The following is a 15,131-nucleotide window of genomic DNA, read 5'->3' on the forward strand; positions in this document are numbered from 1 at the left end:
TTTACTCTACTACTTTCCTTCAACCTGCAGTCACTACTTTATTTTTTCTTGTCTATGGGGATTAGAAAATATCCAATCAAAAATCAACCAAATATCAACATCTAATGATGGTACAGCTTGACGTTGTGTGGAGCGGACGTTATCACTATGATGTCTATGAGATGTTGGATTTTAGTTGCGATACCGGACCAATAAATGTCAGTATTTGACGTCAATATGACGTTGGTTTAAGATGTTGACTCGACATTGGATTTTGGTCACTTTCTAACACTAGCTAAAATCAACCAAATGTCAATGTCATTTGATGCCGTTATTGCACATCAAAATAACATTGTTCTTAGACGCTGGCTACACGTTGAATTTTGGTAATTTTGTAACTTAATATTAACATTTTAAGATGTTGTGTGCCTGCTGAGCAATAACTAAATGCACTACAGAATATTATGTTTACACACATTCACAAATTAGATGTAAATGCATCAGCTTTTTACAGCGCAAAACTCACTACTCTCGAGTACTTTTGAAATGTCTACTTTTTACTCATACTTAGAGTAATATTTACAACAGATACTTTTACTCTACTTGCACTACATTTTCAGGCAAGTAATGGTACCTTAAGTATGATTTTTCAGTATTCTTTCCACCACTTGTGATTTTTCTAATCACCAGTTAACAATTAGTTCAGTTTAGTTTAGTTTAGATTATTTGTTTACAGGGTTCAATGCACATTAATAAACATTACTGTAAAATGTGCCAGAATTAGACAAGAATAGCTATTTTTCATCTGTAGACCCCTTACAGAATGTTAAAAAGTCACACCTAAAATAGACGCACAGCATACACTGAAAAAAATTATTCAAAGATGATTCCTTGAATTTACTACATTTTTTTACGTTAAGTGGTTGTAAACAATTAATTTGTGTTGAATTTAAACAAACAAATTAAGTTGAATATTGCTCAATTTAATTTGTTTGTTTAAATTCAACACAAATAAATTGTTTGCAACAGTTTTGCATGCAACACTTTTTTCAGTGTAATAACAAGAATACACTATCATATGTAAAATACAATTAAAAGAGTAAAAAAAAGCAGCAGAATAGGACAAAAAGCCAAAGACAAACAGTACTAGTAAGTGTTAAGAATGCAGTACTAATGCTGACAATGCTGATTTGTCAATAACCAATTTTTAACTTGAAACTGAAAAGAACGAAAAGTAAGTGATCTTCTAATTGTTGGTGGGATGCAGTTCCATTCCCTAGCAGCTTTCACTGAAAATACAGACTAACTGAATTTACTTTTTTTGAGAGGAATAAAACAATCCCCTCTTTCACGACCTCTAGTTGTTTGGTGAGCAGTCGTTCTAACTTTCACAAACTGATTTAGTCGTGAAGTCGGGTTATGTAAAATCTTAAACATTAAACAAATATGTACATATTTAATACAATTTTCCCAACTAGGCTGTATTTCTTAAATATTGAACAATGATGATATTGAACTGATTTCTAATCAAGGGTTTTTAAGGATTGTTTGTATAACGATTCAAGTGGCTTCAAAGTAGTAATGCTAGCTTGGGACTAAGTGGTTAAACAATAAGTTATGAGAATTGATCATGGAGTGATAATAGATTAGGGCAGCCTCACATAACATCTGATCACAAACACATCTAAAATTTGCTAAACTGAATCTGTCTTGGTTACAAACCTTTTTAACCTGTGACTTAAATGATAGTTTTGAATCTATCAAAACACCAAGGTACTTGTACTCAGATACAACTTATAATCTTTCCCCTGATACAAATACATCTGGTACTACACTTAACCTATCATTCTTAGAAAAGAACATACACACTGTTTTAGAGATGTTCAACTGTAAACAGAAATTCTGGTCATGTTGTGCTAAGACACATGCCTTTAATTTTTGCTAGGCATCAGATTCCCCAGTGGGGCTGCAGTGGGCAGCAAACCAGGAAAAGGTATCGGAAAACATTCTTGTCATTCCACAATCCCTGTAAGTCTTATGTATTTTATATGCTTGGAAAGACTGCTGAATTCCTCCTTTTCTACTTTGATCAAAGTTTATGGAGCAGCAGGCACACTTGGTGGGCTTGGAGGCCCAGGTGGATATGGAGCAGGACCTGGCAGCTATGGAGGGGGTCCAGGTGGTTATGGAAGTGGTCCGGGCAGTGCTGGTGGACTCGGAGGACCTGGATTTGGTGGTACTTACCAAGTCTTTCTTGGCTGTTTAAACATATATCATATTTACTTTACAGATTTGGGTTAACATGGGTCAATGTGAAACACTAAAGTATGTAAACTGAAAATATATGATTAATTAAGATGTTTTATATTTGAATCTTCTTTAAGGCCTTGGTTATGGTCCTGGCGGAGTAAAACCACCTAAAAGTATGTAAAACCCATTAAATCAATGCTTTAATAGTACAATAACTGTTCCTTTGTAGCTTAGCCCAAATTCACAATTACAAACCTTTTTGATTTATCAGCCTATGGAGGAGCTGGAGCACTGGGTGGGGCTGGACGAGGAGGAGTTGGTGGAGGTCCTGGAGGACTCGGCGGTGGTCTAGGTGTTGGACCAGGGGGTGCCGGTGGCATTGGGGGTAGTCTAGGAGTTGGACCAGGAGGTGTTGGTGGAGGTCCTGGAGGAGTTGGAGGACTGGGTGGAGGTATCTTGTGATTTTTATGTAAAGCTTAACTGAATTTGCTGAAATTAGGTTGCATGTTACATACAGGTTTGTTTATGATTTTTGGGCATGCTGTGTCGAAAGAAACAAATCTGAACAATTACAGTATAAACAAGCCATAAAAATGAGTGATTCTTGTCTTATTTTCTCTGCATGCTCTTACAAATTCTGAAAATGGTCTTGGACATTTTCAGCATGTTCTAGAAGCAGTAGACCAATCACAACAAACTAGGCCATCTGACCAATCAGTGCAGAGTAGACTTATAGAACAGTATGATGAAAAGAGCTGATGTTGTAGTGAACTTATGCACAATTATTTGCTTACGAACATACTAAATCATATGTACAAAACGTGCTTAAAAGTTTACCTTTACATTGTTATCGTTACAAATTACTATATAAACAAATTCAAAACATTGATATCTTAGTAGAAATTACAGTTCAAAAGGTTTTAGTTTACCATTAATTCTCATTTGTATTTGGCAGTACATTGAATTACACACAAAGTGCACTTAATTGCATTTAAAGGGAAGGTTCACCCAAAAATTTACTCACCCTTTACTTGTTCCACAAAAGAAGATATTTCAAGGAAAGGAAAGCTTCCATAGTATTTTTTGTTCCTACAACGGAAGTCAATTGTTAGTTAAAGGTTTTCAGCTTTCTTCAAAATATCTTCTTTTTGTGTTCAACAGAAGAATAAAAATTTAGGACCACTTAAGCTCGAGTAAATAGCAAGTAAATTCAGAAACTTTTTGGGTAAACTATCACTATAATGTACATTTAAAATGTACTTTTACATTTTTGAAAATCCAACATGACACTGAAACACTGCTGACATCTGTGAGATTGATAATGATGAGGATGTGGATCTTACTTCACACGCTGTTTTGATTGTAGGGTTTGGAGGTTTAGGTGGAGTTGGCGGAGGCACAGGAGGAACTGGTGGAGGTAACAACATTACTTTTTATGCGGCATTGTCAGATTAATTACATCGTGCTAGGTGGGAATGAAGTTTTATTTTAATAACACGTCTGTTATCAGGTCTCAGGTACCCAGGGGGAGCAGGAGCAGGGAAACCTGGTAAAGCAGGTAAATTCACTTCACTTATTAGTGCATAAATTGTGTTCATTTGTTACTCATTTTTCTGACCAAATGAATAGGCATATTCAGTATTTCTGGTTGGTTGACATCAGATGGATGGATGATATTTCGTTTTGTTTGTTTAAATGTCTTAAAGGCTTTGGCACAGGGGCACTAGGTGGCCAAGGCTATCAGCCAGGTGAGCTATTATCCTTTCTAAATTCTCCTTGGAGCTACAAATTTGAGAAATGCACTCACTCACACCTGCAATTGTCCTGTCAGTTAAATTGATGAAATTGATTTATTTTGCAGGTGGTGGTGTACCAGGATATGGAACTGGCGCAGGTCCAGGTGCAGGATATCAACAACAATATCCAGGTAATATGAATAAAAAATACCCAAAGTTCAAAGTTTTACAGGCCTGCAAATGATTTTTAAACTTTGAAGATTCAAGAAAGTCGTAGTTCATTTTTAAAGGGATAGTTCACACTAAAATCAAAATTCAGTCACTATTTATACTCGCTCTTAAATGCAGGGTCCCCGCGGGGTCTTAAAAAGTCTAAAATTTAAAAATCGAATTTTAAGGCTTTAAAAAGTCTTAAATTCGCTGTTCTAGGTCTTAAATATTTTTGCACAGGTCTAATTTTTGCGATGTCCATGTAACGCTACATCTAATGCTCATTTAAAGTCTTTTTTGTTGTTGTTGCTGGTTTTTGGGGTGTTGTAGTTCTAAATTTCACTATTCCAATACAACTACAAAGAGGTTTCCTCTGTTCGTGGACAAAACTGCTCGCGAGCTCTCAAAACACTGGCTGGTCACGTGCGAATGATCTGCTCTCGATGCTTCAGCATACTGTAGTATTAAGAATAGTGAACTGATAAATGAAATACAGTGTACTTTTACTACAGTAAAGTGTGGTGAATTGTAGTATAATATACCCTATATTGTAAAAAAAAAACGAAGCACTGGGTAGTTTGTTTATAATACACTTGTTGTGTTACCATAGCAACTATAGTATTACCACAACAGATTAATTGAAGTACTTTACTGTACTTTACAAAACACTGTACAGCAGAGACTTGTTCACTTTATTTTAGTGATAAAATGGGATTGATAGTGAGATTTATTTGAAGAGTGAATTGTACAGTAGGCTAAAATACCTAATCTTTTTTTTACCTATTTTCTATCACTGTTAAATTTCTGCTTGCATTAGTTATATTTAAATGTTTTTATTTTATTAGTATGGTGCACCTTGTGGATGTTTAATAAATGTTTTTAAAATAAAACTATTCTCTGTCTTTAAGTGTTTAAAATATCTCATTATATAACACACAGCCAAAAATGTGATGTTTTATTAGATTAAAAATGTAATATGTAAGTCTATTTTAGTATTTTGGTTATTGGTTAGAAATAGTGTACTAATATAAATCATATCAAAAATTATGAAAGGAAGAGGGAACAATGTACTGAGAGTGCACAAGAAAATTTGTGCATGAGCAGTGCATATTTGAGAGTGAGAAAACTTGCGTGTGAGCAGCGTATTATATTTGAGAACTCGGACACAGTTTTGTCCACAAACAGGAAATCGGAGCACGAGAAAGAGATTCGCTCGGTTTTGTCAGTGAAATAACCCCATAGCAAAGCTAATGAAATGTTTTGAGACTCAGGTGAGCAGTTCCTGTGGCGCCACATTTGATTTGAGTTGATGAAACACTTTGAAGAGATTTTGTCTGAAACAGGTACGTCTGTCTGTACTGACATCTTAATGATTCGTCCATGCGTGATCATAGGGAGAACCAGATGACCAATAATTCTTGGCTAGAAATTGCAACAGCCATGGGAAAGGAGGAAAGCTTTTGTAAAACTTTGTAAAAACCTGAGGGATAAGTTTTTTAAAACAAAAAAAGAGGCCCCCAAAACATCTTCAAAGATAATGATTATCTTTTTATTGTTATTATTAGTCTGTTTCTTTTGACCGCCCCCTGTCATTTAAAAAATATCTCAATGGTGAACGTGTCAAGTATAAAAGCCTCATCTGTTTTGTGAGGTGTGCTATGCGGCGCCAGGCGAAAGTATAAATCAGAGTTAAGATGTTTGTTTTTTTCTGTAGTTCAATGGTGCATTTAACCTGTCTTTAGTACTGTTCAATTTAAATGCATTTATTTTACCCCTAATTTTGTGCTTTTACATTTTCTCTCACGTGTTTTTGATATTGTGATATAGGTCTTAAATTTAATACTTAAAAAGGTCTTTAAAAGTCTTAAATTTGACATCATGTAATTGGCAGAGACCCTGAAATGGTGCAGATTGTTATGACTTTCTTTATTCTGTTGAGCACAAATGATAAATATAGTAATGTTTTATAGTAGGTTATGGTGGTCTTGGTGCTGGTGGTCCTGGAAGTGCTCCACTTACACCTCAGCAATGTAAGATGTTGTTACACATTGTTAGCGAATATTCAAATACAATAAATGACCAATACATTATCCAAAGCCAATAGTAAGTATTGCATTTAAGTGTGTGTTTGATTCTTTACAGCAAAAGCTGCCAAATATGCAGCTCTTCAAGGCTTTCTTGGAGCAGGAGGCTACAGAGGTATGTAAAGTTGACGCTTCTTTTAATTTTTTTTTTGGCTTAAATTGCAAAAACCTGACAAAACAATGATGTTATATGTTCATTTTTGATGTTATATGTTCATTCTAAATCAAATCAAGCAACCCAATCAAACTGGAAACTAACTATTTGACGTTTTGACATAAATATCTAAGAAAAAAAATGGAAAGCATGAAGGCACGCTCCTGAATCCTGAGATTGAAATTGCTGTGAGATAGTGTCACAGTTGATTGCATAAATGGCACTTCAGTGCACAATATTTCATTTAAATTTTTTAAGCAAAATGAATTAACCCCAATATTAACCTTGGTTTGATTTTGATTTGATTTATTTATTTTCACACAGAAATATCATTCATAAAAATTCTTTAACAAAAAATACATTTCAAAACGGAGCGGGATAAAGCACAAGCTTATTAGTTCTGAAGTTAAAATACTGTAGTTGTAGTCAAGATTATTATAGTAACTGGGTTATTGTTTAAAAATTAACTAAAATTCAAACATTTTGTTCCTTGAATAAATAACTAAATTAATATTATAGAGATAAATGTCCATATTTTAGATTCAGTCCCCTCAAAATACCACAAAAATCAGTATTGAAATGAAATACAATATGTAAATTTTTTTTAAAAATTGCAAATATTTTAGGAATGTATATATCTATAATTGACTGTGAACATTAGAAACATGAATCTATATCGAAAGTCTTTAAATAGTTTGTATTTGCTTTTATTTTCTATAACTTATTTCTCTCCAAATTTAGATTCTTGTTGTTGTTGTTATTATTTTTGTTATTGTTGTTATTACTTTTAAGTCATGAGTGGTTGTGTACCTGCATATCATACTGTGCATGACTATTTATGTGACAAATAACATGAATTTTACTCTTAAATGAACAATACCAGGGTGTTTTAAATAATAATACCAAATTCATTCATTCACTTTCTTTTCGGCTTAGTTTCTTTATTAATCTAGGGTTGCCACAACGGAATGAATCGCCAATTTATGCCAGCATATGTTTTACGAAGCGGATGCACACTCATTCACACACACATTACGGACAATTTAGCCTACTCAGTTCATCTATAGGCTACCACGTTTTTGGGCTTGTGGGAGAAACCGGAGCACTGGAGGAAACCCACACGAACACAAGGAGAACATGCAAACTCCACACAGAAATACCAACTGACCCAGCTGGGGCTCAAACCAGCGACCTTCTTGCTGTGAGGCAATTGTGCTACCCACTGCGCCACTGTGCTGCCCCATGAAAACAGAATTTGCAACAATACAAATTTATTCAAAATATTAATAAATTCAATTTCTCAGTGACCCAAAAATAACAGCTTGTATGAATAGGGTTAACGTGATCCACGTCCTTTATCAGTAGTGACCATGTGTTTTCCTGTAGGAGGCGCAGGATGTCAAGGCAAATACTGCGGCAGGAGGAGGAAGTAACAATCCAGCCGATAGAAGTGACCTCATAAATAAGTGGTGCTACTGCCTGATCTCAAATGCACTTTTTACAGTCTAAAAGTGCCTCATTGCAATATGTGAGAGCGAGAGAGATTTGGACTTGCATTACAGGAATTTTGCAGCCGTAGTATTAGATGTGAACCTCTCAAGGCACTTGTTGCACTGCCTCGACTCCCTTTACTTATGTCACAATGCTTTGCTTTTACAAATGTATTTTTTTTTTTCAGTTAAATCAGCCATTTTAGCATTACATTTTTAACTTATACAGTGCTGGCTGTACATCTCTTCAGCTGCACACTTAAACTTAGCCGAATATTGAGACGCATTTCATCTGTAGACACACCGCTGCTATTTCAGGATGAACTGTGACAGACTGGTATGGCAAGCCATTAAGACATTTAATCTCCAAACCCACTAGTCGATTTTCAAAAATTCATTTTTTTTGTTAGATGCTAGTATCTTTTTCAGTCCTTATTCTTTATCTAATGATTATTCTTTAGATACTAGAGCCTTTTTTTAAATATACTAGTATTATTATATACTGTATTTATTAATCAGATTCTAGTTTATATAATAGTACTTATTCATTAGATACTAGTATTTATTTATTAGATATTTGTCCTTATTCATTAGGTAATAATACATATTTCATTAGTGAATAATAACTATTCTATTTTTACTTCAAATTAGAATTTAATTAGAATTTGTACATTCAAATTCACATTTGCAAATGATTTTTGCAACAGCCACAGCCATATAAACCCCTATGAGCCCCTGGTCAGTACCTGGATGGGAGACCACATGGGAAAGCAAGGTTGCTGTTGGAAGTGGTGTTATTGAGGCCAGCAGGGGGTGCTCAAACTGTGGTATGTGTGGGACCTAATGCCCCAGTAAAGTGAAGGGGACGCTATACTGTCAGTGACCGCTGTCTTTCGGATGAGACGTTAAACCGAGGTCCTCACTCTCTGTGGTCATTAAAAATGCCATGGCACTTGTAAAAATCGTAGGGGTGTAACCCCAGTGACCTGGCCAAATTCCCTCTATCGGCCCTTACTGATCATGGCCTCCCAATCATCCCTATCCACAGAATTGGCTCTATTGCTGTCTCTCCACTCCACCTATAGCTGGTGTGTGATGATTAAGTATACTACTGTCTATTTAAAAGTTACTAGAATCTATTAAATAAGAACTAGTGAAACAAAAATCGATAGTGTGTTTTATAGATTAAATGTTAAACCGGCTTGCCACAGCAACATTATTGTTTATGTACCGGAAAGTATGGGGAGTCTATTTTCTTTTTAGCTGTGTGCGTATGAGTTCACAAATTCATATGTTGTACTCTCCAGCAGCTTCAGTCATTAGTCACACAAAGAAATGGGATTAAGGCATGCAATGTTTTTTAGTTTTTTTTATAAGAACAAAATGCTTGTCGTAACTGCAGTAGACAGCATCTAAGTGTACTGAGGATTATAAGCTGTTGTCTTCAATGATACCTCAGGAACTTGAAGAGCTCTCTTTTCAGTATCCTGACCTTATAAAACTTTGTTTTGTTTGTTTGTCTTGATGTAACTCTTATTAAATTAAAATGTTGTGTTTTTAAGGATATCTGTGCATCTAATCAGACCTGTTTTGTGTTTTTTGAATGGTCTTCTTGTTTTTGTATAAGTGCAACTATTCAAATGTGACCTGAAAGTCAGTTCATTTAGTGAATATTTTTTCTTCACTTTTGTACACTTCCAACTTTTGTGAAAATAAAACCCATTCACATTTTTGTATGACCTTTGATTTTATTTGGGCCTTTTATCCCTCCTTCGTTTCTCAAAATAAATAGTAAAAACACAAACATGTTTTTGTTGTTCTTCAAAATTTACACTTAATATGTAAGGGGTATTTTGGGACATGTGAAAACGATTTTTTCAAGATATTAACTAGGGTTGCATGACATTGGAAAAATCTAACATTGCAAATATTTTTTGGCTTGTGATATACAGTTGAAGTCAGAATTATTAGCCCCCTTGTTTATTTATTCTAGTCAAAATAAAACAAATAAGACTTTCTCCAGACAAAAAAAAAAATATTATCAGACATACTGTAAAAATTGCCTTGCTCTGTTAAAGATCATTTGGGAAATGTTAAAAAACAAAACAAAAATCAAAGGGGGGCTAATAATTCTGACTTCAACTGTATATTGCAATATGAATACAATTCCACCAGATGACTTAATATTTCTACTTGGAAAGAATTTATATTAGATCAACTGGGATGATTCTGCAGTGAGAGTGCATCTCCATAAAATCTAATTAACAATCTATACAATTTTCTCCTGACACATTTTCTTTGTTGTTCTTGCGGTGCGTTTCTGTATTTGCATGTGTTGTGAGTATTTTCATGCACATGTTTCTATAAATACAATCAAGAAAAATATACAATTGAAATAAAGTGTTTTATTGTTTCCCAGGTCTAACAGTTTTCAAGTGCAATAACTGATGAAAATAAATCAACAAAATTAATCGTAGTTAAGGTCACAAATTGTAGTTTCTTATACCTGAATGCTTTTAAAATCATCATACAATCACAGGCATTAAAAACACACAGAAATGATGAATTATACAGTGCATTCGGAAAGTATTCGCTTCACCTTTTTCACATTTTTTTATGTTACAACCTTTTTCCAAAATGGATTAAATTAATTTATTTCCTCAAAATTCTACACACAATACCCCATAATGACAATGTGAAAAAAAGAGTTTTTTTTTTTAATTGTTGCAAATTTATTAAAAAAAAAAAGCTGAAAAATAATGTGTACATCAGTATTCACAGCCTTTGCTCAATACTTTGTTGATGTACATTTTGCAGCAATTACAGCCTCAAGTCTTTTTGAATATGATGCCACAAACTTGGCACACCTGTCTTTGGGAATTTTTACCCATTCCTAGTACCCATTACCTCTTAAGCTCTATCAGGTTGGATGGGAAGTGACGGTGTACAGCCATTTTCAGATCTCTCCAAAGATGTTCAGTAGGATTTAGGTCTGGGCTCTGGCTGGGACACTCAAGGACATTCATCAAGTTGTTGTGAAGCCACTCCATTGAAATTTTGGCGGTGTGCTTTTTGTCATTGTCCTGCTGGAAGATGAACCGTCGCCCCAGTCTGAGGTCAAGAGCACTCTGAAGCAGGTTTTCATTCAGGATGTCTCTGTACATTGCAGCATCCGTCTTTCCCTCTATCCTGACTAGTCTTCCAGTTCCTGCTGCTGAAAAACATCCCCACATGCCCATTTGGAATAAGGCTGTAGACTAAAAAATGTGAAAAAAGTGAAGCGCTGTGAATACTTTCCGGATGCACTGTAACACAAACTCAACATAGCATATCCTGCAATGTGACTATTGCGAATGATCACATTGTGATATCGATGCTGAAATTATGCAAATATTTGCAATGATGAAATAATGATAATTTTTTATACACTCAAAAAATATTAACATTTATGTCTTACATATAACATTTCCATGAATTTGGATTGCAGTTTTAACATGCCTAAACAAACTTAATGCCATGCATATTCATTTAGTAGTACTGTACTACTACTGTAGTAGTACTGTACTACTACTGTAGTAGTACTATAGTGTTTGACAATAATTCGTCTCATATTTCAACTTTAATATTGAACTTTCTAAATTTGTAAACGTTTATAGTTTCAACTCAAATTTTTAAAAATGTCTTTCGATTTAACATACCTTAAGCTATTTGAATAAAGTCACTATGACATTATTATAATAATATTGTCACATATAGGTTAAGTTTATGTAAATAGCTAAATAACTTCTTATTTTCCACTTCATCCCTTACAGTGTGCTTAGCAGAAATCAAATATTGGCTCTCCCCTAACTTTCTCAATTTAAATAGTGCAAAAACTAAGTTTTGCTTGTTGGTATACCAAATCAACACTCTCCAAAACTGACAGCTTTTCTCTTTCTATATAACTGTTCCATTTACAGTTGAAGTCAGAATTATTAGCCCCCCTAAATTATTAGCCCCCTGTTTATTTTTTCTCTCCAATTTCTGTTTAACAAAGAGATTTTTTTCAGCACATTTCTAAACATAATAATTTTAATAACTCATTTCTAATAACTGATTTATTTTATCTTTGCTATGATGACAGTAAATAATATTTGACTAGATATTTTTCAAGACACTTGTATACAGCTTAAAATGACATTAAAAGGCTTAACTTGGTTAATTAGGTTAACTAGGTAAGTTAAGGTAATTAGGCAAGTTATTGTATAACAATGGTTTGTTCTGTAGACTATCGAAAAATATATATAGCATAAAGGGGCTAATGATCTTGACCTTTAAATGGTTTAAAAAAAATTGCTTTTATTCTAGCCAAAATAAAACAAATTAAGACTTTCTCCAGAAGAAAAAAATATTATCAGACATACTGTGAAAATTTCCTTGCTCTGTTAAGCATCATTTGGGAAATATTTAAAAAATAAAAATAAATTCAAAAAGGGGCTAATAATTCTGACTTCAACTGTATCCCTCTAAACAGGTCAAGGGTCAGGGTGTCATCCTTGATAGCACCCTATCTTTCGATTCTCACATCAATAACATCACCCGGTCTGCTAACTTCCACCTACACAACATTAACCATCTCTGCCCTTCTCTTACCCCTCATGCCACTGTTGTTGTCCATAGCCTTGTCACATCTCGTTTAGATTACTGCAACTCCCTTCTCTTTGGTCTCACTCATAAATCGCTCCGTAAGCTTCAGTTGGTCCAGAACTCAGCTGCCCGTATCATCACCAGAACCCCTTCTTCTCATCACATCACTGGTTAACAGTTAATTTTCAAATTGATTTTAAAATTTGTTGTTAACATTCAAAGCCATCCACATTCTCACCCCTCCATATTTGTCTGCCCTCATCCACATTGCTGCGCCCTCTCTCAATCTGAGATCTTCTTTATCCCTCTGCTCGTCTATCGTCCATGGTAGAGCATGCAGCCGCTCTGCTCCCCAGCTTTGGAACTCACCACCACCTGCCAACAGAAACATTGATCCTTACATTTTTCAAAACAAGACTTAACACTCACTTATTTAAACCGGCTTTTAATACTTAATTGTATCTGCATTATTGTTGTGTATACTTTTATATTACTTCTCTTGTTGTTTTATTGCTCTTGTTTTATTGTTCGGTGTCCTTGAGTTCGCCAGAAAGGCGCCTTTAAATAAAATGTATTATTATTTATTTTTATTATATGAAAGTTTATTTTAGAAATATGATAAAATAAAACCAAAAATTCCAGTAAACCAATAGTCTGTTTATGTGTCGTGTGTGTGTTGTGTGGTTTCTGTATGTGTGTATGTCTGGACTAGCTGGGTATCGTTAAGGTTTTAACTTTAGTACTACTTTTATCAATACCACTTAATGGTTCGGTACTTTAACGGTTCTCTTATTGGTACTTTTTGCAGTGTTTTTAATGAAAAAAAAAAAAAAAAACTAATGTAACAGAATTAAAAACACTTTCTTTTATTAAGTTTAATGTAAAATAAAAATAAACCAATAATAGTAAAACAAATAAATATTTTTTCTTGTAAAAGAACGTACAATGGTTTTAAGGAAAATGACTCAGTTTTTAACCATCCTTCTGGAGAAAAATCAACATGTTTGACTTTTTTGACAGAACTCGGGATCTTTCTTGCTTTATTGTGCTCCCTGCAGTTAAAAATACCCTCTTTGAGTTGCAAAAAGCAGTTAAATGAGATAAAGTTTATGATTTTTCATTAACGCATTCACACAAATGAGTTAACTGTGTTTTGGGATTTAACTGTGTTTTTCAATACAGTTTTGGAGCATCTTGCAATGTAAAAATAAGTTGTTTTTTATAATTTGTTAATGAGCATAGTTTATTATTAGGCTATTAGGCTCTTTTTGTAAATACAGTAATGTAAAAGCATTTTAATGTTTACGATTTATTTAGGCTATAGTAAAAAAAAAACGCTGTTTTCATAGTAACCGAATGTGTGTTTATTTAACTTTAAATACTAATATTAATACAACTAATTTAGGTGATTGACTGCTGACATAACGACTTGGATGATGTAAAGTTAACGTTAGTAGATAGGGAGTCAAAACTTTGCATTGCAGTTAATGCACTTTTAAAAGATAATTTTTCTTAGCCAGAAGAGTGGATAAAGTAGTATTGAAAACAAAAATTAACTTACAATGAAAAAGAGTTCGAGGCAAAAGCTATTTCAGATGATCAACAGCATCAATAGAACTTAAACAAATTAAAGCTCCTAATCAACAAAAGATGCTTAAAGAATCAAACTAAATATATATTTATAAAGCCTCACAAAAACAAAGCCTCCACACACACACAAAAACACACTGTTCTAGTGGAGAACTGCTGTTTAAATGCCCACTGTTTTTCTCGTCCTCCAATCACGGAGTGGTTCATAAGTGGCAGCAGGTGACGGTCAAGTTTTCCTTTTATCAATATTTCCCAAATTATGTTTAACAGAGCAAAGAATTTTATCACAGTATTTTTTTTTTCTTCTGAAGTCTTTTTTTTTTATTATTTCGGCTAAAATAAAATCAGTTTTTATTTTTAAAAAAACATTTTAAGGTCAATATTATTAGCCCCCTCAATATATAAATATTTTTATTGTCTTCTGAACAAACCTGACTTCTCTTATTAACCCAACATGCCTAATTAACATTAGGCAAGCCTTTAAATTTTCAAGCTGAATATATTAACCTAAAAAATATCTAGTAAAGTTGTACTGTCATCATAGCAAAGATAAAATAAATCAGTTATTATTAGAAATGAATAATTAAAACTATTATGTTTAGAAATGTGTTGGAAAAAATATTTCCATTAAACAGAAATTGAGGGAAAATGTATACAGGGGGCTAATAATTCTGACTTCAACTGTATATTACAGTGTTTTGTTTTGTGTTTTTTTCACATTGCATTTCTCCTTCTACATCTTCCACTTGGCCTAAATGTACAGTAACTGATCCACAAATGTGTGGCGAGTATTCCCAAAGCAACAACACGATTTCTCCCGCATGAAGCACTCACACAAACCCTCATTCAGTCTCGGCCGGTCATGTAGTTCATCACGAGGGCATCAGCAGATGACAGGCTGCAGTACATACAGTAACTTAATCCTCCGACAGCATACATTCATTCAGTCTGCAGACCAAAAGTAGCGAAGGTGGGCTAAAGTTAGCAGGAGGGGGAGGAATGAGTTTCGTTC

General features: G+C 34.0%; 1 protein-coding gene across 1 annotated transcript in view; it reads left to right on the forward strand.

Annotated features, from left to right (window-relative positions):
- elnb (elastin b) overlaps positions 1–9,697 on the forward strand; it is a 30,804-nt gene extending 21,107 nt beyond the window's left edge. The window contains exons 49-59 of the mRNA XM_056445935.1: positions 1,925–1,972; positions 2,075–2,215; positions 2,364–2,402; positions 2,501–2,680; positions 3,596–3,646; positions 3,740–3,787; positions 3,936–3,977; positions 4,091–4,156; positions 6,149–6,205; positions 6,318–6,374; positions 7,800–9,697. Of these exons, the coding sequence (XP_056301910.1) occupies positions 1,925–1,972; positions 2,075–2,215; positions 2,364–2,402; positions 2,501–2,680; positions 3,596–3,646; positions 3,740–3,787; positions 3,936–3,977; positions 4,091–4,156; positions 6,149–6,205; positions 6,318–6,374; positions 7,800–7,846 (776 nt within the window). The 3' untranslated portion in view covers positions 7,847–9,697. The remainder of the gene's footprint in view (positions 1–1,924; positions 1,973–2,074; positions 2,216–2,363; positions 2,403–2,500; positions 2,681–3,595; positions 3,647–3,739; positions 3,788–3,935; positions 3,978–4,090; positions 4,157–6,148; positions 6,206–6,317; positions 6,375–7,799) is intronic.
- The last annotated feature ends 5,434 nt before the right edge of the window (positions 9,698–15,131 follow it).

Source organism: Danio aesculapii, chromosome 21, assembly GCF_903798145.1.
Source record: "Danio aesculapii chromosome 21, fDanAes4.1, whole genome shotgun sequence".
Lineage (NCBI taxonomy): Eukaryota > Metazoa > Chordata > Actinopteri > Cypriniformes > Danionidae > Danio > Danio aesculapii.